Source organism: Petromyzon marinus, chromosome 39, assembly GCF_048934315.1.
Source record: "Petromyzon marinus isolate PM22_M1 ecotype Great Lakes invasive population chromosome 39, UKy_Petmar_22M1.pri1.0, whole genome shotgun sequence".
Classification (NCBI taxonomy): Eukaryota; Metazoa; Chordata; class Hyperoartia; order Petromyzontiformes; family Petromyzontidae; genus Petromyzon; species Petromyzon marinus.
In genome coordinates, this window is record NC_133705.1 from 13,478,278 (window position 1) to 13,499,831 (window position 21,554).

General features: G+C 46.8%; 1 protein-coding gene across 1 annotated transcript in view; it reads right to left on the reverse strand.

The window, feature by feature from the left end:
• LOC116950468 (ephrin type-A receptor 4-like) overlaps positions 1-21,554 on the reverse strand; it is a 112,074-nt gene that overhangs the window by 82,680 nt on the left and 7,840 nt on the right. Inside the window, exons 2-3 of the mRNA XM_032968243.2 lie at positions 8,494-8,558; positions 4,708-5,371 (exon numbers count right to left, since the gene is read on the reverse strand). Of these exons, the coding sequence (XP_032824134.2) occupies positions 4,708-5,371; positions 8,494-8,558 (729 nt within the window). The remainder of the gene's footprint in view (positions 1-4,707; positions 5,372-8,493; positions 8,559-21,554) is intronic.

Genomic DNA, 21,554 nt, shown 5'->3' on the forward strand with positions numbered 1-21,554 from the left:
CGAATGGCGCGATCCGTCTAGGACTTGACTTTGTGAGAACCAAAAAATGCCACGGGCCGGGAATACAGGCTTCTCATACGACAATTAGGATCTGTGTACGTATGCTGAACTTCTTTTGTGCTTACGTAGCCAACCGTGATAATCGGAGGTGCGATCTATGCACGTGGATGCTGCTGCGGTGTAATTGTTCATACACTGGAACTGGTTGGATTCGGTTCGATTCCATCTCGTGACAAGGCAGCTGAAAAGAAATGTTAAATATTTTTTTTTTATATAAACTTCCCGCCTCTGGCCACCCAGCAGTATAAATGGATATGCGCCAGTTAGTTGATCGGCAGGTTGCTTGTGAGGACGTCTAGTCGAGCGTGGAAGAGTAGACCAGATATCCTCACAAGGGGGCCCACTGGAGGTATCTCTAGTGGTGGCACTTCGACCAGCAGTGTAGTGAAGGAGCAGTTGCGGGGCTGCTCCTCCTAGGAGCCGTGGCTTGGCTCAGCGGTAGCGCATTCACCGCTTGTTGCAGAGGTTGACCGTACGAATCCAGTCGCGGCCCTGGTTAACACTTAGGCGCCATCGTGGTGCGATGTAAACTACCTCACCCAGTATACAGGATGGTCGTGGGTTCGATCCCGACCCTGATACCTATATATTTTTGAGTTTACATGTTCTCCCCGTGGTCGTGTGGATTTTTCTCCGGATCCTTTGGCTTTTACCTCTACATTTCGAAACGTACATTTAGAGTATTTGGCTGCTATAAATGTCCACATGACAAGCTACTTCGTTGAGCTATCATTTGTGGCCAGGTCGCTTCTGAACAAAATAGCTATATAGCTCAGAGGGCCTTGCTGGTGAAATAAAAGCCACATGTTTAGTTTTCGTTTAAATACTGCGTGTGCAGTAACAATTATACACACCGTCTGTTTCACATTGGACATTAAAGATCCCCTGACATCGTTCACAAGAGTAGGCCATTGTGTGCCGGCGTCACGATACAAATTTACCAAATTCGAAGACTTCCTTCACAAATTCTTCAATTGGGATTATGCATAGCAGTCTTCGCCCCATACTGGCAGAGTAATGCCCCTTGTCGCTCGTGCAAATTGAGACTACCCTGGTCTCTTGAGTTCTCATCTGGTTCATCAAAATAAATAGTGGACCTCGGAATTTACTTTTTTATGACAATCCAAGTTAAGTTGTTTTTCCAATGCTAACATATACATTATCATAATCTTTATTTAAACTGGAGGAATCCTGATTTAAAGCTTTCGTGACTGCAGGGATTCATATTCTTGGTTCTTTCGGTAAAGTCACGTAGAAGGAAAACAATAAAATAATAGAAATATAAAACAATAAAAGTATCACGACGTTTCGACTGCAACACAAGCAATCATCAACTGATGATTGCAACACAAGCAATCATCAACTGATGATGATGATTGCTTGTGTTGCAGTCGAAACGTCGTGAGAATGTTATTGTTTTATATTTCTTTTATTTTATTGTTTCCCTTCTACGTGACTTTACCGAAAGAACCAGGAATATGGAGGAATTCCTATGAGCGATGGAGCTTTTTTCACAGATATCCAGTAGGACAGCAAAGAGCAGCTTTTCTAAAGTCATGGAAGCTAACAAAAAAAAAACATAAATAGGCCACTGCCAATCCGAGCAGGAAAGCCCGAGAGAGAGAGAGAGATTCTAAAAAGGAATCTCTGATAAATTAATTGGCCGAACAGGAAAGCGAGAAAGTGCCGTTCTGCATCAGGGCACACCGCCGGCTTTAGCTCCCGAATACAGCGGCACTCCAGCCGTCGTGACAGAAACTTTAAAAAACAAACCTCAAGCAGCGACTGCAGCTTCCTGCTGTGGGAGCGCGTCCTGTAAGTGATGGCGGCCGTTGTCCTAGTGTGCCTGCGATGAGCTTATAGCTGTTGAAGGTTGCGAACTCATTTAAATCTTTAGCGTCTTATTAATTTGCCGCAACATTAAGAGGAGAGTACATTTTGAGCAGTGCGTTTTTATTTTTATAAAGAGTATTAAGTAAATGTGAATTTAATTTTGGATGTTTGGAATGATGAATTATCGAAACTCTCATTTTGTCAATTATCTCCATGCATTTTCATAGAATTATGGTGTGTGTATATTCCAATTACCTGCTATAGTAATACAATTGAAGACATTTTTTATTACCTTTGCAAATTATGTGGTATGTATTAATTTGATTCTGTCAATGGTGAGCACAATGGTGAGCACAATGCAACATACAATCCAGAGCTTACAGCTTAAATTATATCATCCGGCAGGGCTGTTAACTCGCCCCCCCGCCTCCTCCACCTGTCCACCCAGCAATATCAGTGGGCACACCACCACAGTCGACTGGCAGGTTCTGTGTGGTGGCATAAAGTGTGGGCACTCCCGTCTCATACAGCGGTGGAATTAAGAATCTTTGTTTCAGTTCACAATGATTCAATGGCAAAACTTGTGTCGAACTAAATAAATGTTGTTTTTTTATTGAGCTGCTATGCTTCAGGAGGGGAAAAAAAACCCTAAAATAAGCCCTGCTTTCACTCAGTAGTTCAAAGCTTTAGAGATTGGCAAGGCATTGCTTTTTAAAGGTTAAATGGAGAGACGTACAATGAAGCTAGTTGTCTGCTCGAGGAACGATGCCAACCGACCGGAAATAAAACGAGAAAGTAAATTTATTTTGGCCGAGCACGTGTGATGGCAAAGTTGATATCGTGCGAGAAAAGTTAACTTCTCCTACAAATGGTTACGTGGGCATTTGCTTCGACATGCGCGATGGATACAGACAGCTCACGGACGCGCGTCAGCTAATGATGTTGGCCATAAGATGATCTGTGCATGTCGTGTCTTTGTCTGATGAAATGATTCTAATAACACATTTGGAACATGATTGTGAGATCAAAAAAAGTATGTTTTTACGCACTCGAGTGCAATGTCATTGAGCCGAATGGATCCTGTGTAATAAGTAGCACAAGGTCAAAAGATTAAAAAGGAGTAAGTGTGGGAGTCTTTTGTTGCCAGTATCAAGATGATAATAGAAATATAATGCTGTACCCTTTCTGGCAACAGTACAGGAGGTTCAAACTAGATTCGAAAAATGTTGCAATATTTGGAAGAACGTAATCAACCAGGTGGGGTGTTGACTGTTTTGTTGACCAACTGTCTGTATTGTATTGCATTATATTTCCAAGTTTACTATTTTTTGTTTTCCCATTCATTTGTACCTGATGATGGTTGCTTGTGTTGCAATCTAAACGTCGTATTCTATTATTATTATTTCATTTAATTTCTTTCTATGCGACTTTACCGAAAGAACCAAAGAGTAATACGGGAGGTGTTAAGAAGTCCAAAGGCCACGTAGACACATCTATTGCAAGGCATCAAGTCTGCATTAACCACGCGTGCTCGCGGTTAAAATATTCAAACAAGCATGCTTTGACAATGCACACATTGTCCTTGAACATGATTGGCCTACACCAGAGACGAACTCCTGTTTGGCCGTGTCTTGTCATTACATATATAATAATAATAATAAAAAAAAGTTTTCACAGAGTGGAAAGGCACTGACACATACTCTGCCCAACTTCAACTCCCCCAGGGTGCAGTGCTAGGGCTGCCACACCGCCTGCGAGGAGGGGTGTTGTCACGTGTATTGTTGGGGGGGGGGGGGGAGTGCATGTCAGGGGCCACACTAATGGCCACCAGGGGCTACCGGGGGCCGCCAGTGGCCTTGCAATGAAAAACACTGGTCTCGTGGTGAATGCACTGCACCATAAACACGTCCACCTCGACTTTGATTCAGGGCTAGCGATATCTGAATGTACCTTCAGTGCCCCATTACCAACCCGCACTGAGCCAACCTGGTGAAGTACTTTCAAGCAAACCCCTGCGAACAAAAACGCGGCGTGAGCCTTCGTCTTGCAGTGGATTGCCAGTGAGCTGCACATCATTACTGCTTCACCTACAGTAACAACATCATTATTTTTAAGCTTAACTGACAAATTGTCTTGCCAACGTTTGCGAGACGCGTGACGCCTTCGGAGCAGAACAGCTCCTACGCACCATTGACATGATGCGGCAACCAACATAACAAAAAAGAGCCCCTTTTTTCAGTAAAAAAAAAAACAAACTAAATATTTCAAGAGCGGCAATGCATGTGAATAGGTGGTCCTGAATAGATAACGTCAGGGAACAAGTCCTTGAAGAGCTGCACGTGGCTGCGGATCCGCAGGCTGCCAACCCCTGGCCGTGGCCAAGCACCGAGCCATCGAACAAAGACCGCGATCGCATCGCGCGCTTTCAGGTGCGCTTCTGTGGCCGTCTCCATCGCTCTTCCTGCCGATGTCAGGAATCCACTGGAGCCATGCGCTTTTCAGCGTGGGTTGAACACTCATTCCTTTCGAACCGACAGGCAACGGTTGTCAACGTGCGGCGCGAAAGACGTTCAACACACACACACACACAAACGTCACGCACCGTGCAGCACAAATACTACTTATCCCACCTCGTTTTGTGAAACTGGCTTTCGGGTAACGACTCGCACACACATGCACATTCACATGCGTACACCGTGCAGCGAGACAAATCCGCTGACTTACCACCGGACCGCCCGCCGGACCATGCGTCGCGTGCCCAACACCCACCCCCCCCCCCCAACCCCCAACGTGTCCACGTGTGCCCTCTCTCACCTTGGCACCCGTCCTCCGCCTGCTCGTAGCCGGGGCCGCAGACGCACCTCCCGATGGGCACGAGCCACTCGCCGTCGACGCTGCAGAACATGCGCGGCGCCTCCTTCTCGGCCGAGTTGTCGACGCAAGCGCCGCGCACCTCGATGAGCGAGGACGAGTCGGCGCCCGTCACCGTGTCGGGGAAGACGGCCAGGCCGCGCACGGTGCGTGGGCAGCGCTTGTAGTAGACCCGCACGGAGACGAGCGCGATGCACGCACCCACGTCCTGGAAGGCCAGGTGGAAGCCCTTCTTGGCGAGGGGGCCCACGTCGCGCACCTCCGTGTTCAGCTTCATGATGCGGCCGCCCAGGTCGATCTCGGTGAAGCTCTCGTCGGCCGCGATGGTGTCCACCTTCACGTACTGGCTCTCGTGGATGCCGGACACGCGCTCGCTGTCCGACTCGTGGTAGTAGACGTTGAAGGTCTCCTTGCACGTGCCCGGGATGCCCGGGATGCTGTTGCAGTCGCGCAGCGTGAACTTGAGCTCGAGGAAGACGCGCTGGGCGCCCCCGCGCGTGATCCAGTTAGTCCGCAGCCAGTTGTTCTGGTTGGGCTTCATCACGTGGCAGACTTGGTACGTCCGAATGGGCGTGTAGAACTCGTCGTACCCGCTTATTTCTTCCCACTGTGTTTGCAGGGGTGGGGCGACAGAGAAGGGTGGTGGGTGGAGCGGGGGAGTGGCGATATTTTTGTGAGTGAAATGGGAAGATCGGGAGTTTAAAGTCTCATGATCAGAATCAGAATCGTTATTCAGAGCTGGGGGAAACTGATGAGCTATGAAGATTTTTTTGCACAAGTGTCCAGTCGGAGCGGGTCAGATTATCGGGTCGATTCAGCTCCTTGTCTCTCCAGGGTTCACATTGCGAGCATCACTTTGTGAGGAATCAACAGCGGTTGTTCTATGGAATCCTGGCCCCTGCCATAGGAATGTGCAATTTCCACCAATGGCGAAGAAAGGTAAATGGGATGAGCACCTCCAAATGCTCAATTGAGCATTATGGCACTCTGACTTTTAATTCAATCTTTGGCCTCTATGTACAGTACTTTATATAAGATTCACAATTGGATACCTCAGCATCATGTAATTTAGTCGCCACACAACAAAATATATAGATTCATCAATCGATCTATTATTTCATGGTCATTATTTCACGGATTTAATGTTGTCCTTCATCACACCTCCGATTAGCATGGTTAGCTACGGAAGGTACGAAATAAGCTCAACATGAGTACGTACAAACGAGACCGTAGATTAGAGACCATTTTTGGTGACGCGAGTACCAATTTAGAATGCGGGGTTGACTGACCTCCACCTTTTGGAACCTATGAGATTCACTGCTGCCCAAGGACATGGGAGAAACAGTTACTTCCATACGTGTTTCTCACACAGATTGCCGGCCTGCCATACAAAAATAATGTACACGCCCAGGCTACAACTGCACAGTAGATCACATTCAGGGAAACACAGAATGGAGATTGTTTCGTGGGTTGGAAGATCAATGAGACGTTAAGTTGATAGGCAGACGGCTGCCCTAAGTTGTGTTCCATTTCTATGCGGTTCAACCCAGCTCTATATGTATTTGTCCAAGTGGAAATAATAAAAATGATAATTGAACAGTCAATTGATGTAAATTAAAAGCACATGGAGATGTGCCCACATTTAAAAGGACAGCAGCCCATTTTGGCCACAAATAATGCATTCTGTTACGGCCAAGACGAACGTTACCATCGTGTAATTGCAATTTTTTAGGCAGGCTTCATTGCCAAACTCGGCTCTAATTAAAACATCACAAATGCTCTTACAATGTTGTGGGTTTAAAACTCAATCAGTTTGAAAAATACAACTTCACCCTGATGTCTGTGTGCGCTACACGTGTGCAACTTTCAACTCTAAAAGCGCTTTGCTATGTCATCAAATTTAAACCGCGAATTGGCGCCATTCAAATTGCCTTGCGGATTGGCGGCTCAATGTGAAATGCATGTACATGGACTCCTTTACTTACGAACGAAGTCGATTTGTTTGTAAGTCCAACTTTACTCCTGTCCATTCCAAACATGTTTTACCGGCATTTTAACTAAACACGGGGAAATTGATTTAAAAGTTGCGTGATCTCCTGTAGACGTAGATGACACCGTTTCTTAATTTTCTAGAGAAGTTGATGCCATCACCGACATCTATTGCGCGGCGGTTGAACTTCTGAATCTCGGTCTGAACAGGCATCTGGACATATAGACACGTTTGTTCGTATCTCTGAAAGTTCGTATGTCGAGTGTTCGTAAGTAGAGGAATCCCTGTATTAGCATACATTGCAAATGGAAGCGCTATTTGGTTTCGTTTTTGCATACGAACATGCGTTCTATATATTTACATATCAAGGGCGATTGATTACGTTTCGTTATAGGGATGGGAAATTAACAGTGCAATACAAACTCAACCTGTATTATGTCTTCTGTAAAAAGTAAAAAAAAAAACTATAATACCAATAATGTTAATTCTTTCCGGAAAAAAAGGCTCACAGGATCCTCCTTGGATATGGTTTGGCACCACAGTCCTGCCGAAGTGAGTGTTGTTTGTGACCGAAAACCGGAGTGCCCGGAGAAAACCCACAGTTACGAGGTGATGCCACTCAGCACCGCCATCTCCTGACCACCCCTGGCATCCCCATGCCAACAACACCTGGTGGTGGTACCTGGTGGTCACTCATCCAACTACTGACCAGGCTCAACGCTGCTTAGCTTTTTGGGCAACGATCACAATTGTCCCGACACTTAATTATTAGTCGCAACACATTTAACATTATTTGAATGTTTGGCTGAAAATCAGAGGATCTCCTGGTGATCGCTGGCATGTTGTATGCGGGCGTGGACCTTTGTCTTTGTCGTGAATATGTTTTAACACGATTCCAAGTACTCTTAGTAGGACTAAGTTGACCTCGTGGTGGGCCAGTTAACGTTCCAAAACCGGTGCACATGGCCGTGAATCAATCCCAAGTTGTGATAAGCACTACACCACCACTAACCCCCATATAGCTTAAACATGATGTTGGAGTAAGTGCTGTTGGTGAGCACCTATGAAGGCCGGGGTGTCGCACGAGAAGGTGGTGTGGCCAGGTCCACACCCGGCCGCCTTTATCTACCCATTTCAGATATTTACACACAGCACCAGGTACTTATTTAAGCCTGAGTTGACCGAGGTTAATGCCCAGGACGAGTTCAATTGATTTAGATTTATACTCGCCTTGGCTATGAATCAAAATCAAGTCGCTGTGTTTGTAGCGCGGCGCAATAACCACTGCACCCACCACTCAATACAACAACGACGCACACACAAAAAACAATGACAAGGATCCCCCGTATGACCTTAACAGACTGTCCTCTTAGCCAGCACCTACGAAGGCCAGTACGGCGCACGAGGCGGTCGGTGGCCAGCACCACGCCCGGCCGCCTTTGTCTCCCTAGTGGCAATGATTACACCACACCAGGTACCCATTCCAGGCTGAGTCGACCTAGGTGAGGCTCAGGACCGGTTCAGATAATCCGCCGCTGGTGTTGGTGGCCGTGAGCAGGAATCAAACTCGGCTCGCCGCTGGGTTCGGAGCGCAGCGTAGCAATAACCGCCGCGGCGCCGCTCCCCGCACACAAACGCGCACGCTCACACAGGCAGAAGAAATAACATTTGAGCCGAACAAAAAAAAGCCTGCACTCATACAGTACCAATATCCATAGGTGGTCCTTTTTTTTTCTTACCCCTTCAGGCGGCGAGGCAATCCAGCCAAGCTCCTCCTGCGCGGTCTTCGAGTCGAGGATGTTTACTGCAGGAGACAAGACACAACATTCAGCCCCGAACACCTGGCCACAACGTGGGAATGTGCAGAGCGCGAGGCGTGCAGGGGAACGTCGTGTGGACGTTAGGTTAAGACCGAGCGTGAGGTCAGCGAGACACATCAAGTCAAAGACAAAGAAAGTCACGTGTGTTTTTTTTTGTGAAGTGTGCGAGCGGACTCTGCGACAGCGATGGGGCAATGCCATGCATTTCCTATACTCTACCTATACTCTACCCATGGTAAACCAAGCGAGTAGGGTCGTCCGTCAGAGAACACTCATGGGAAATGTCGTTGTATCACTGATATCGTATTATCTGGATTATAAGACCCCTCCGTATTTAAAATGTCTTATTTTCAGGAGCATTTCATACTCTAGATAGTGTCTGTGTTAATAAACAGTAGTTCATGTAAAACAAACGATTATTTAAAAATGAGGCTAAAATGTGAAGTCTTTTCTTTTCCATCATTGGGCATAAAACTGTTTTTATCTCACTAAATCAGTTATATGTTTACGGGCACATTAGACTCAAAACAAACTCCCTCTGTAACTACCGTGGATGGGCCCGACCAGGCTCCAGAAGACACGTGAAATTCCTATAAGGCCCCGTGGATGTTGTTGAAATCGTATAGGGATTTTTTTTTTCGTAATGGAAGAGGCTATAACTTTTCACCCACAGGTCAGCTGCCTGTGGGAGGCGCTGGCAGCGATCCAGAGGGCCAACTGAGCGCACATGCTCACTGCACATGTCAGCGAGCCAGCCAGCAGCTTAGCCAGCTTGTCAATGGAGAAGGGGTGCTGACATGCTATCCGTCAATAACAATAACACTAATTAGAATGTTACAGTAATTCATTAGAATGCATCCGGAGCGGTGTGCTGCGCTAGCCTTGACTAAAATGTAGAGCCTCAATATCAAAAAACACAATAAGTGTTTTTCTTTATATTTATAAGGAATTATGGGAGCGTGAGTGTTGGCAGCGGATTGTGCTGATTATAATAAGATTGAACACAATTCATATGCGTGCGTATATTTCATGAATTAGACTCATTGTTCGAACGAGAACTCGGAGGCTGAGAAAGTGAGCGCCTGGACAGGTGAGAACATGAACCAAGTGAGAGGCTGAACCAGGTGAGAGGCTGATAAGGTGAAAGGCTGAACATGTGAGAGATGGAATGAATATGAGCATGGACGGGTAAAAGCCTCATCCAGGTGAGAGACTGGTTCAGGCTCTCAGCTGTTCAGGCATAAGGGGATGTTGAATTATTACATGCTTCATAACCAACATGTGTTCTTTTGCTTATTCACCAATTCAAATTGATTCTTATGGTTGTCATACACACATACAATGAGATCAGATGCAATTATTTCAAATGTAGTCTCTGTGCTATGTCTAATTGGTTCGTGGATGCCTTGCATGGAAAGTAATAATCAAACGTGGTCTTCAACCCACATCGCGACAGCCTACATAATTGCACTGAATGTTTATTGTTACCAGGGTGCTGAAATTTGCCATCTGCTGAAATGTGGATGTTCAAGATCCCGTGGCACCCATTGTGTGTGCCGATACAACAGCCCAATGCACCAAACCTGACAACACAATACAAGTGTGAGCAGATACTGTTGCGCTGGCAATGTAGAGTGTGTGTTTGACAACAGGTGACACGTCTATTTGGTGATAACATGTTTGTTTACGATACCCACACAGACACGGCCTAAATAGTTTCACAGTGTTATCTGATTTAATCCCTGTTAGTTTCCGAATAATCACAGTTCCATTTTACAGGTGTACTTTCATTATCAAGCACTCATGGCTGTACAAGTGCAGTTAAACAGCGTGTGATGCATTTGCCGATACCTAAACTGGATTATAATTTGAGGCCAAGTCACCCTAGAGGAGACACAGGTCAGCCTCAGATACCATGTATCACATGTGATCTGTGACTGAGAATAAAAACTTGATCACAAGGTTAACGATTTTTTTTTATTAAACCAGATAAGGCCCGCTGAGCTACACAGCTCTTTTTTCAGAATCGACCTGTCAACGAATGATAGCTCAACGAAGTGGCTTATAACGTGGACATTTGTAGCAGCCGAATCCTCTAAACGGATGTTTCTAAAAATGTGGAGGGAAAAAACCGGAGGACCCAGAGAAAAATCCACGCGAACATGGGGAGAGAGACGTGCAAACTCCGAATATACAGGCGTCAGGGTCAGGATCGAACCCACGACCTTCTGGATACCAGGCGAGGTAGTTAACATCTTGCCACCGTGGCGCCCCTGATGAGGTTAACTCATCATCAATACCATGAGACCCTGGAACCAGGCCATGCTCAACTGAGCTCGCATCTGGACTGTGGACTGGCCGAGAAGGAATGTCACATCCCCAGTTACACAGGGGATCGGTTACAAGTGGGAGATTATCAGTTTGCTCAGAACCTTTGATGTGGACGATGCGCTTCAAATTCGTGCCCTACAGCAAAGACAACAGTTATTCTAACAATATTTGCAGGGTTAGAATTGTACAAGGTGGCCCAGATGTATTGTCGCCGTCAATTAATTTGACCCCTGCCATTTTTTCCTTTGCATATTCGTTTCTGTTTCAAATAACCTTACCTAAAAAAAAACATTAAGCTTTTGAGGATTGAATGCGGGTCACAACACATCTGGACCGCCCTGTACACGCCGAACTGCTTACGACATCACAATCCAAGAGTCTCGGCCTTCAACGGCCTGAAATAAATACGCGTGTGCCATTGCTTCTTACTTTACATTTCTGACCATCGTAATGAGAGTTATCATGGCAACATTTTGCTGGTACATCTGCGGAAATAAATACTGTAGGAGTTGACGTAGTGAGCAGCATGTCTATCCACAACTCGATCTCCCGAGTGGTCATGCTCATGCACCGCACTAGATTATAATTTGAGGCCAAGTCACCCTAGGGGAGATCCAGGTCAGCTTCAGATCACACGTATTACATGTGAACTGTTCCCAAGAATACAAAAAAATCTTCATCGCACGGTTAGCTCATCATTAACACCACAAGACTCCGGTTCTCTCCCATCAGAATGAGCCCTTACTCAATGCTGTACGACGAAAGTCACTCGTCTACTGTGGCCCACAGCCTTACTCGCAGATGGACACCTCAAGTACATTGCAATGTAGATTACAGTAGAGCATTTTTTTTAAATATATAATCCTACGGGGTACGGTTCGAGCGACTGTGTGGGTGTAACATAGAATCCTACACCGACGGATGCAGCCAGAGAACTTATTCTATATATATTTTTTCGTAATCTGCATCAATCGAGGGGCTTACTGGTCCCAGCCCAACACTAAAGGCCAATTCTCCACGCTTATTTAACGCCGCTGCCAGCAACAGACCTCTTTGTATGCATGCAGTGGATGTACCGGCGTGTATGTGTATTCCATATATGAAGGTAGAAAAAAAAAACTATAAGGGCGCCATCTGGGAAACGTTGATGAAAAGTGAGGGATTATAATAACTGGCAGAGCTGTCATTGCTATGGTTTTGCACATTCAAAACACGGCCGTGTGCTTTGACCTGCAGTAAGGCTTGATGACATGGTCTTTCATGAGTCGTTATTATTCGTAGTACTATTGATTAAGGGGCTGCGTGGGTTTCAAGCGAGGTGGACGATGGCAATCTTTGAAATTCCGAAATGCAAGAGCGTGGTTGTGAAGTGATCGTTTCGCTGAGCGCTCTTGCGTTTCTCAACCCACGATTATGTTTTTTTTTTCCTCCGCTGGCGAGGGATTTCCCTTTGCCGCTTAGGTGTCTCGTGTCTGCAGAAAAAAAAAACTATCACTTTAAAGAACTCGGAGACAACCCACTTGGCTCAGGGTTTTATTTTTTTTGTGGACGGCACTACAATTTCAACGACATGGATTTACTTCCCAGACAGGGTTCGCCATCAGTGAAAAGTGGTATCTGAACCCGTGTTTGGGCCTCCACTAGGTTGACTTAGCCATTAATGCTTACCTGGTGTGTGATGTGCAAACGCGCTCACTGCGTAGTTCACCACACTGGTCTGTTATGTTTCATGTCGGCCCAGTATGTCCTCACTAACAGTGCCATGTCCTATGAGCTATACGGTTACTATTGCATTTTGTAAAGACTGTTTCATGATCAATACCACTATATTAATATATATTTAAGCTTCTACGATATTTGTTGCGTGTGTGCATGTGTGAAAGTGTTTACTCCTAAAGGAGTGAGTGAATATTAAAATAAATATGTATTTGAACCAGAAAGAAAGAAAGGAAAAATATATACGGGGTTAACCAATGCAATATTTAAGACAGTTTGTAAGTTAGCATGTTTTCTTCAGTGAACAATTGGTCTCTGCACTACCTGATGCTTTCCTGTGGATGGTTTCCTCATGATATACAAGTTGTTGAAATAAGTAAATAAATGAAAAATAAATGCACCGATATAAATTATTACATTTTTTTACAATATTTTTTAAAGGGTATACCTTCTCAAATGCTAATTGGGGCAGCGCTCATCACTGCCATCGGGGTGAGGTATATACAGACGAGTTAGACAATATATGCAGGTTAATTAAATAAATACAAACATTTGTTTAGTTTAATGATACAGTTAAAACTGTTAAGAAAAATCCAAGTGGGCTTGGGCAGGGCACTTTACTAGACTTAATTTGTGAGCATTCTACATTCATATGGCAGGTACAAGTCCATCCACAGAACAAAGATCTACTTGTTTTATCAACCCCAAAAAGAAAATGCTCACGTAAGGCAATATATTAATTTCCTGCAATGGGCTTCGCCATACAAACCTTTGAAGGGGCTCAACTATCCTTGAACTTTATTGCAGCAAACTATGCCAGCCACGACATGGGCACAGTAAAACGCTGCATGTAGGTTACAGTCTCGTAAATGTATCTGTGAACTCAGTGTGATGGGGTTTTTTTTTAGTTTCCACCCCATGTGTATACGACCGTCGTACGTCACATAGCGCGCTAAAATTTTCATAGGTCATGCGGCGTGTGTTTAGCAATCATCGGGCAGGTGCAGTGTGTAATGACATACATTTGTATTCGAGCGAAGAAGCCTAGTTCCCGTGCTGGGTCGCAAGAACTAGAGCTTGCGAAACAATGCCCTGAGCTTAGTAAAGTGTGTCAGCTGTTCCTTAGCCTTGTTAATAGAATATGGGATGATCATGGGTTTTCACACGCACATGCTCTTGCAAAATGCTACCGTTCTATTTTTTTTTTTGCAATTCAGACATTTAAATATCCAAATGAAAAAAAAAACATGACGCCTCAAACTTGTGTTATCAATTTTGCTGCACAAATGTTGTGCGCTACAAAGTGGTCATTATTGATGACGGGCTACCAGTGTTGTAACTTTGTAGTGGCCGTGTGCCTAATGACAACGCAAAACTATCAGAAACTATCATAACATTTATCTTTATTTGAATATTTCGTGACTGCAGGAATCCATACTCTTTGGTTCTTTCGGTAAACGGATGATCAGCAGGAGAACTGCTGGGATGATAAGCAGTTCTCCTGCTGTGTTTGTCTCACCTGATGACGGTTGCTTGTGTTGCGATCGAAACGTCGTGATCTATTAATTTCCTATCTCCGTGACATTCCCGAAAGAACCAAAGATTATAACATTTATCATTTCGTCTATTTACAATTTCCCCATGAATTAATATTACGTTTATATTCACCAGCCTAACATTGAAACTACTCCTCACTCACCAAGCTCAGCACAATAACAGCGATTTATATTTCCAAGAGAGTGCTCATGTTCGTATCGTTTATAAAATGCATCTTTGATGACAGCTAAATAAAGAAATTCATGTTAAAGGAAACCTGCAAACAATGCTTCACAATGCATCGCCTACGAGGCATTGTGACTAAATGTGATACCAAATGTGCACATTGGATGGAACTGGAGTTACTCCTGATAACAACTGTGCGCACAAGGAACGCCCTAAAAACATCAGCGTAGATTGATTTACATCGGCAACTGGGAGTATCTCATGCAACGTTACTCAATAATATTGTTATTGGACAGATCTCAATGGACAGGCCACGATTTCCGACGTCTTTAAGAGAGGGCAATCAAGGTAGGGGTACATTGAGAGAGAAGAGATATACCAGCGACCTACTTGCTATGCTGCCATCTTCTGGCCACCTCTCAGTCCAGCAAGTTAGTGTCAACATGTGTTCCACTTACAAATGCGCCATCACAGCAGGCTTGAACAACACGTGTGTGTGTGCGCGCGGATGCATGAGTACATGTGTGTGCTATGCCTCCATTTCATTCGGTTCGTCGGCTCTTGTCGATTCGTGTATGTTGAATGTGCTAAGTAGACATGCATGTTCGATTGCACTGTCGTGTACTGTGTGTGCGTGCTGTGAGTGCATGTTGTGTGTGCTATGACTGTTTCACTATTCCATGTGTTCCGCGACCGTCTGGGACGCTCATCCTTCCCATGTTAGGATGCCACCGGAGCTATGCACTTTTACATCTAGAATGAAAACTCATGTCTTTAGAACTGCTTTTTGTGTTTAGTTTTGTTTCCTTACCCCCCCCCCCCGCACCTACGATTATCACGGTTGGCTATGTACGTTGCGAAAGGAGTTCAACATGCGCGTTATTATTTACGTGCGGCTATGAGAAAATGCGAGTGTGCTATTGTTGACTTGAGCTGTCCGATACAGGTCTGAAACTTCGCTCGTGTGAAAAAAAAAAAGCAAAACCTTTTAAAACCTCAGACGCCCCACACTAGAATTCTCGTGGCATTCCTGAACTTCGGTCACGGATATTCTAGAATTTAAACACCACCCATGTCCAAACTAATGGCGCCTTCAGAGAACCGTGGTCTTAAATAATTTGTGTCCTCATTAACGAAACTTCAGGTTCGCGTGGGATAGCTTGGGACACGACCTATGTAACATATTTACAAGAGATATTTGTTTCATCGTGGGGGGTTTGGGTCTTCAAACATCGAGGAGACGCGTGGGAAAAGGATAAACAAACTATCACATGCAGCAGTCGCGGTGGAGCGGTGGCGCAGTGGTTAGCGCACTTGCCCTGTGTTCAACTAGGCAACCTAAGTTCGATTTCCAGCCACGGCTAACATCAGTGGGTTCCTGGAAACCCCCCTTCATTAACCCGCACAGGGTTAACACGAGTTAGAAACTACATGCAAATTTACGATATTTTATTAAAACTCTTACGAAAGGTGCACGGGGCTTGGGCACGAAACGTCGCTCGAAGTGATCACCAATGGCGATGGAGCGGCCGCCGAGGAATTGAACGCGTCCTTCGGGGAGATCCGCCGAGACGATGGGAGCGATGAAAGCATCACGTGGCCAGGGCGCTGGCTTGAATTGTTACATCACGTGGTCAGCTTTAGGAGGAGGCCTTCGTCCAGCGGTGGACTGGCGGATAGGGCCGTACATTAAAAGACGCGCAGTGGCTGCATCCTTTGGGCAGGGCTACAGCATGTTGACTAACGCGGCCCCCAGACTTTTAGGGCAGGCCCTTTGTCCGTGGGTTACAACGACAATTAAGACGCCGTGTTTGCTTTCGTGTATTCCTTCACAGGGCGCGCTTACGACGTTGCTCTGTCCGTTGTTTTACAGGTCGTTAGTTTTAACAGCCTCGCGAGGGTTATCTCAACGTTATCCAATTCCACGTCAATCAGTGCCACCATCGCCTCCTCGTGCAGACGCGCAGTGCGTGTGCTCACGGTCCGAAGTTCCTCTTCGCGAAAATGAACTCAGAAAAGTGTCTTCTTTGGTCCTTTCGGTAAAGTTACGTGACTTTACCGAAAGAACCAAAGAAGATGAATCCTTGCAGTCACGAAAGCTTTAAATCAGAAAGTGTATATGTGTATATACACTTGACACACGGTAATATTCTGCTACAGACCGATACATTGGTAGGTGCTCATATTCTTTGGTTCTTTCGGTAAAGTCAGGTAGATAGAAAAATAATAATGGTTAAAAAAAATTTACTTGATTATTTTTCTATCGACGTGACTTTACCGAAAAAAACTAAGAATATGAATTCCTGCAGTCACGAAATTTTAAGTCAAAATTGGTAGGTGCGTTAAGGAATCTGATCGCAGTCACGGGTTACTGAAGCAATCTAATCGAGTTACATGCCGAGACTGTAGTCCACACATCATGACGATGATATACGAGCGTTATACGTAGCCGTCTATGAGCAGAAATTCTGTCAATGCATTTACAGCAAAAACCACAGGAACTGGAATCGAACCCGGTTCGTGTTACTTGCATGATCACAACTCCCTATCTGCGAAGCTGGCCGCTCCATTCAGAATGTAAACGGGACATGTTTATTAAATGTTAGGTGGCACACCATTAGCATTATTAAATCACAATGAGTCGCTCTGAATGCGTCTCGCACTGCTGTGGTGCCATCTCCATACGTAGTACATCACAAAGGCAAAGATCATTCGTACAGACTGTACGGGGCTACTGGGGCAAGTGTTCTTAGCGAGCACCTATGAAGAGAGAGGGTTTGCACCACGCCCGGCCGCCTTCATCTCCCCAGTGCCGACGCTTACAGACCTTGCCAAGTACGGCACTGTACTCATAAACAAAAGGCTGAGCCGACCTCGAGGTCGCCCGCGACTGCTTCGCACATTCGCCACCGACGTGAGCCGTGGGCGGGATTCTCTGAGTCTTTATTTGAAGCTTTCATGACTGCAGTAATCCATGCTCTTTGGTACTTTCGGTAAAGTCACGAAACGTCGTGATTTATTTTATTTTATACCTACTTGACTTTACCGAAACAACAACAGAGTATTCTCTGAGTCGAACAGCAAAGCGGAGCCCCTGGCCACTACCCCACAGATGCATTCACTGAACAACGGCGTTGGACGGGTCTGGGATTGTTGTAGGGCGCGGATTGAGCTGAGCCGGTGGGCTCCACGTGGACCGAATCGGGAGTCGCAATGGGCGCTGGCTATCGGAAGCTCGCGATGAATGAATTGACGAGGGAAAGGGGTGGGGGTTGCCCTTTAATGTGAGGTTGATATATTCAGGGATTGCGTAGCAGCGGCGGGTGCGTGGGTGGGGAGCATTCGGTCCAGCGATCCGCGTGGCGTGATTGAACACTTTCAGGCCCGACGACAAACTCTGCGCGCGCGCGTAGTTTATTTATACTCGCTGTGACCCATTAATGCGCGCGCGTGCGTGTTTCGTGGCGTGGACGCGGTAGTGTTGGTGGCGAGTGCGCTGTGCGACCTAAGAATATGTCCATCTTACGAGCCCCACCGCCGTCTGGGTTCGACTCCCAGCACTTGTTAATATCGGTGCGCAAGTGGCGTTAGAAGCTGCCCTGGGTCCCTCTTCAAGGTCGACTCAGCCTTAAATCGGTCCCCGGTGCGGTGACTATATCCGCGCGTGCGTAGACGGGTGCAGCTGAGTGGAGTCTCGACCAAACGGCCCCCCTGGAGCACCTATCGGCCTTAATAGGCGCTCGCTGACATGCCCCTGCGTCAACGGCGCTGTGCGCCTCGACACGGAGCGATCTGAGTTGTTTCGCAGCAGGGAGGAGTGGCGCTAATGCGCTGCAAGCCATAGCGAGTTGAATTTGACTCCGAACCACGGCTAACATCAGTTACACGGTTGTCACATAACTTGGCCTGGGACTCCACTAGGTCTACTCGGCCGTAAATGAGTTCCAGCTAACAGTTCCGCCAGCCTGTAGGATATGTGGAGAATATTATTATGCTGCGTTCTCGTCGTGGCAGACAGCGCCACTGTTATTCCATTCCCGCCCCATTGTCTCTGTATCTTTTCCGTTGTATGATCTGAGCGAATTAACGGTTGTTTCGCATGCTAATAATCTGAATAAGTAGATGCCTGTCAATCTAATTCAACGGCTGCACTCGAAACACTAATTTATTCGTCTAAGGTAGCGAATCGACATTCCTAAACTACAATGCGGTCTTAGTGTATTCCAGAATTTTTCATAGCCGTGTGTGTGTGTGCGCGCATTCCCATTGCGCGTGTCGTGATCGGCGCAGGGTGGTGGCCAACACAATACGGCCCTTCGTGTGTTGACGGTCTTAATAGGCGCTCGCTGACTAAATGGTTACCCTCCCTCGTAAACGACGGAAGGGGGAAATGTGCGCACTCGTCTTAGTGTGCGTTTCATGTGTGAAATGTTAGCGTTGTGGATTCACGCACTGGCAACCGAAAGTTCTCTTTCGGGTCACGCACAGATGCCCAACAAAGGCACCAGCTGTTATCTGCATCTATGATGCGCTGAGCGCGCCCCTAGGTCGGCTCGACCCAAAATAAGAGGTGCGCAAAAAACAACGCGACCGGACATCGAGATGACCACACAAGACAAAGATGGCCCGTATAGCCCGGAACAGACTTTTGGGGCAAGTGCTGTTAGCGAGTAGCACCTATGAAAACCGGCACGGCACACGAGGGGGTGGGTGGACAGCACCACGCCCGACCGCCTTTGTCTCTCTAGTGGCGATGTTTACACACCGCAATAGGTACTTCATTTGTTGCTGAATCGACCTAGGGGAGGCCCAGGACCGGTTCAGATAAGCGTCCCTTGGTGTTGGCCGTGAGCGGGAGTCGAATTCGTGTCGCCAGGTTCATAGCGCAGTGCGCTAACCGCTACACCACCACTCCCACCCATCCAACAACCGCCATTCGCCACTAAGTGGCGGTGACGTCACCACGACGCTTGTGCCAGGCCATGTGCACCTTGAGGCCACGTGAAGTGTCTAACGCCCGCTGGCAGGAGGTCACGGGGCAGACCCAGGTGGCACGGGTCGACTGACTGAGATGACACACACACACGGACACCCACACACACACACGGACGAACACACACGGACGAACACACACACACGGACACATGCCTGCCCACCATCCCCGTCGCGCGCAGTCCCGCCCTGAATAGGCGCTCGCCAACAGCGCTCGCCACCGCAGTCTATTGAGGCTGAATGGGGGACCATTGTCTCTGCATTGTGTCTTCCTCTGCACGGTTCACGCATCGCTAAACACCGCCAGACTGTGGTTCAAGTGCCGCGCAGACAAGCGGTGAGTCGGCGTCTGCTCGCGCTTCGGCATCGCATTCGCCGAGGAAGTTTCCGAAGATCGCAGCCCTCCGATAAGTTTTAGCGGTGCAATTATGAACGACAAAAAAACATCATTATCTTACTCCCGCACCAGAGGTAGGCGCCAATGCTTTGAAAAAGGTCTCGTTTGCCTGCCCAATGACTGAATTGAGAATTCACTCGCATAGGCGGAGTGTGTGTGCGCATCTCTGAGAAAAGGGGTGAAAACTAAGATGATGGAATTCCGGACGTTCGGTGGGGAGATGTGAGCGCGGGAAGTTTTGAATGCGCGTACGCAACGTGCGATGTGCGATTAAGCAATACTCCTGAATAATTTGACAAATATTCCATATTCTTTTGATTATAAGACGCACTCCATCAGTGGCGGGGGGGGGGGTCTTATAATCCGCTAGATGTGTGAAACCATATCTGTTTGACTTTTGTTGCGTTGCGTCTTATTTTCAAGAGCGTCTTATCCGGTTAATACGGCCTGTAGCCAAGAAAGCAGGAAAACCCTCACCGTGTCTGAAGTCGTTTGTATCTCACAGGAGGTCCCTGCCCTGCGTTGGTTATCTTTGCCCAATACCATTCATAGTATTCAGCATTGTTGGGTATATGCTGGCGTACTCGGATGAACTCGAGTTGTAGTGGGATAAAATCACGTGCCTACTCGCGAACTCGGCTGCTGTGTGTGGGCAAGCTTAGCCACAGGCTAATGAAGCACGCTGGGCCTCTCGGGATGCCATGGGGGTCGTTAAACCGGTGGGTTATAATGGATTAAAACGTTCTGGTTCACTTGCGAGACGGAATATAGTTGTATATGCATGAGCATGAGGCTGTGGGAGCTGGTTGGCACATTGGACTTCAACCCCGGATCCCTCCACCGGTTTAGATAACTTAGATTCCATCTTCCGGCGTGGCAACTGAAACAATAGAGCAAGGTTTTTTTTTTTTGTGTGTGTGTGTTTAATCCCCAAGCCATGTGGGGCCACCTATCAATACACGCGGGGTACAGCACAGTTCGTCAGGTCCGCGTGTGGCGATGGTAAAGTGTGGGCAATCCCCCTTAACTCCCCCTTTTCTACTAGCACTCCGGGTCAGCGTGGAAGAGTAGACCAAATATTTTAATTTTAAACAATGTTTATCTTACCATGTAAGGCCCGCTGAGCTGCACGTATATATGTCTTTTTTATTCAGAAGCGACCTGGCTGTCGCAAATGACAACTCAACGAGGTGGCTGATTACGTGGAAATGTATAGCAGCAGCCAAATAATCTTCAGCACGTTTCTCTAAATGTGGAGGGGGAAAAAAACAGAGGACCCGAAGGAAAAATTCACACGGCCACGAGGAGAATATGCAGGCTCCAAATATGCAGGTTTCAAATATGCAGGGCTCCAAATATGCAGGCTCCAAATATTCAGGCGTCATGGCCTGGATCGAACCCACGACCTCCCGTATACCAGGCGATGTAGTTAACATCTCGCCACGCTCCAGTGGAGGCCCCTTTTCCGCCAGCAGTGCTACGAGCAAGCAATTGCACGGCCGCACCTTTGACTTTTGTTCGACACAACACTGCCTTGCGCAATAGAGCACGCTAAACGCCATGACACATACTTCTTTAGCTTGCGTGGGCTTTAGGTTATTCACACGTCCTCTAAAACGACTGCACGCCACAGTAAACATTTGTGAAGTTCGTGAATACGGTGCCGGATGGACACATGCGCACGCTCGCGTGCTGGCGTCGTGAACCCGCCCGACTGGGTTCCATTCCCGGTCAAGGCCAACATCACTGGCGAGTGACATCTTCAACGGTTCTGACTCCCCTCCTGTTTTCGAACTCGCGCTGAGCAACTTTGGTGAAGTAT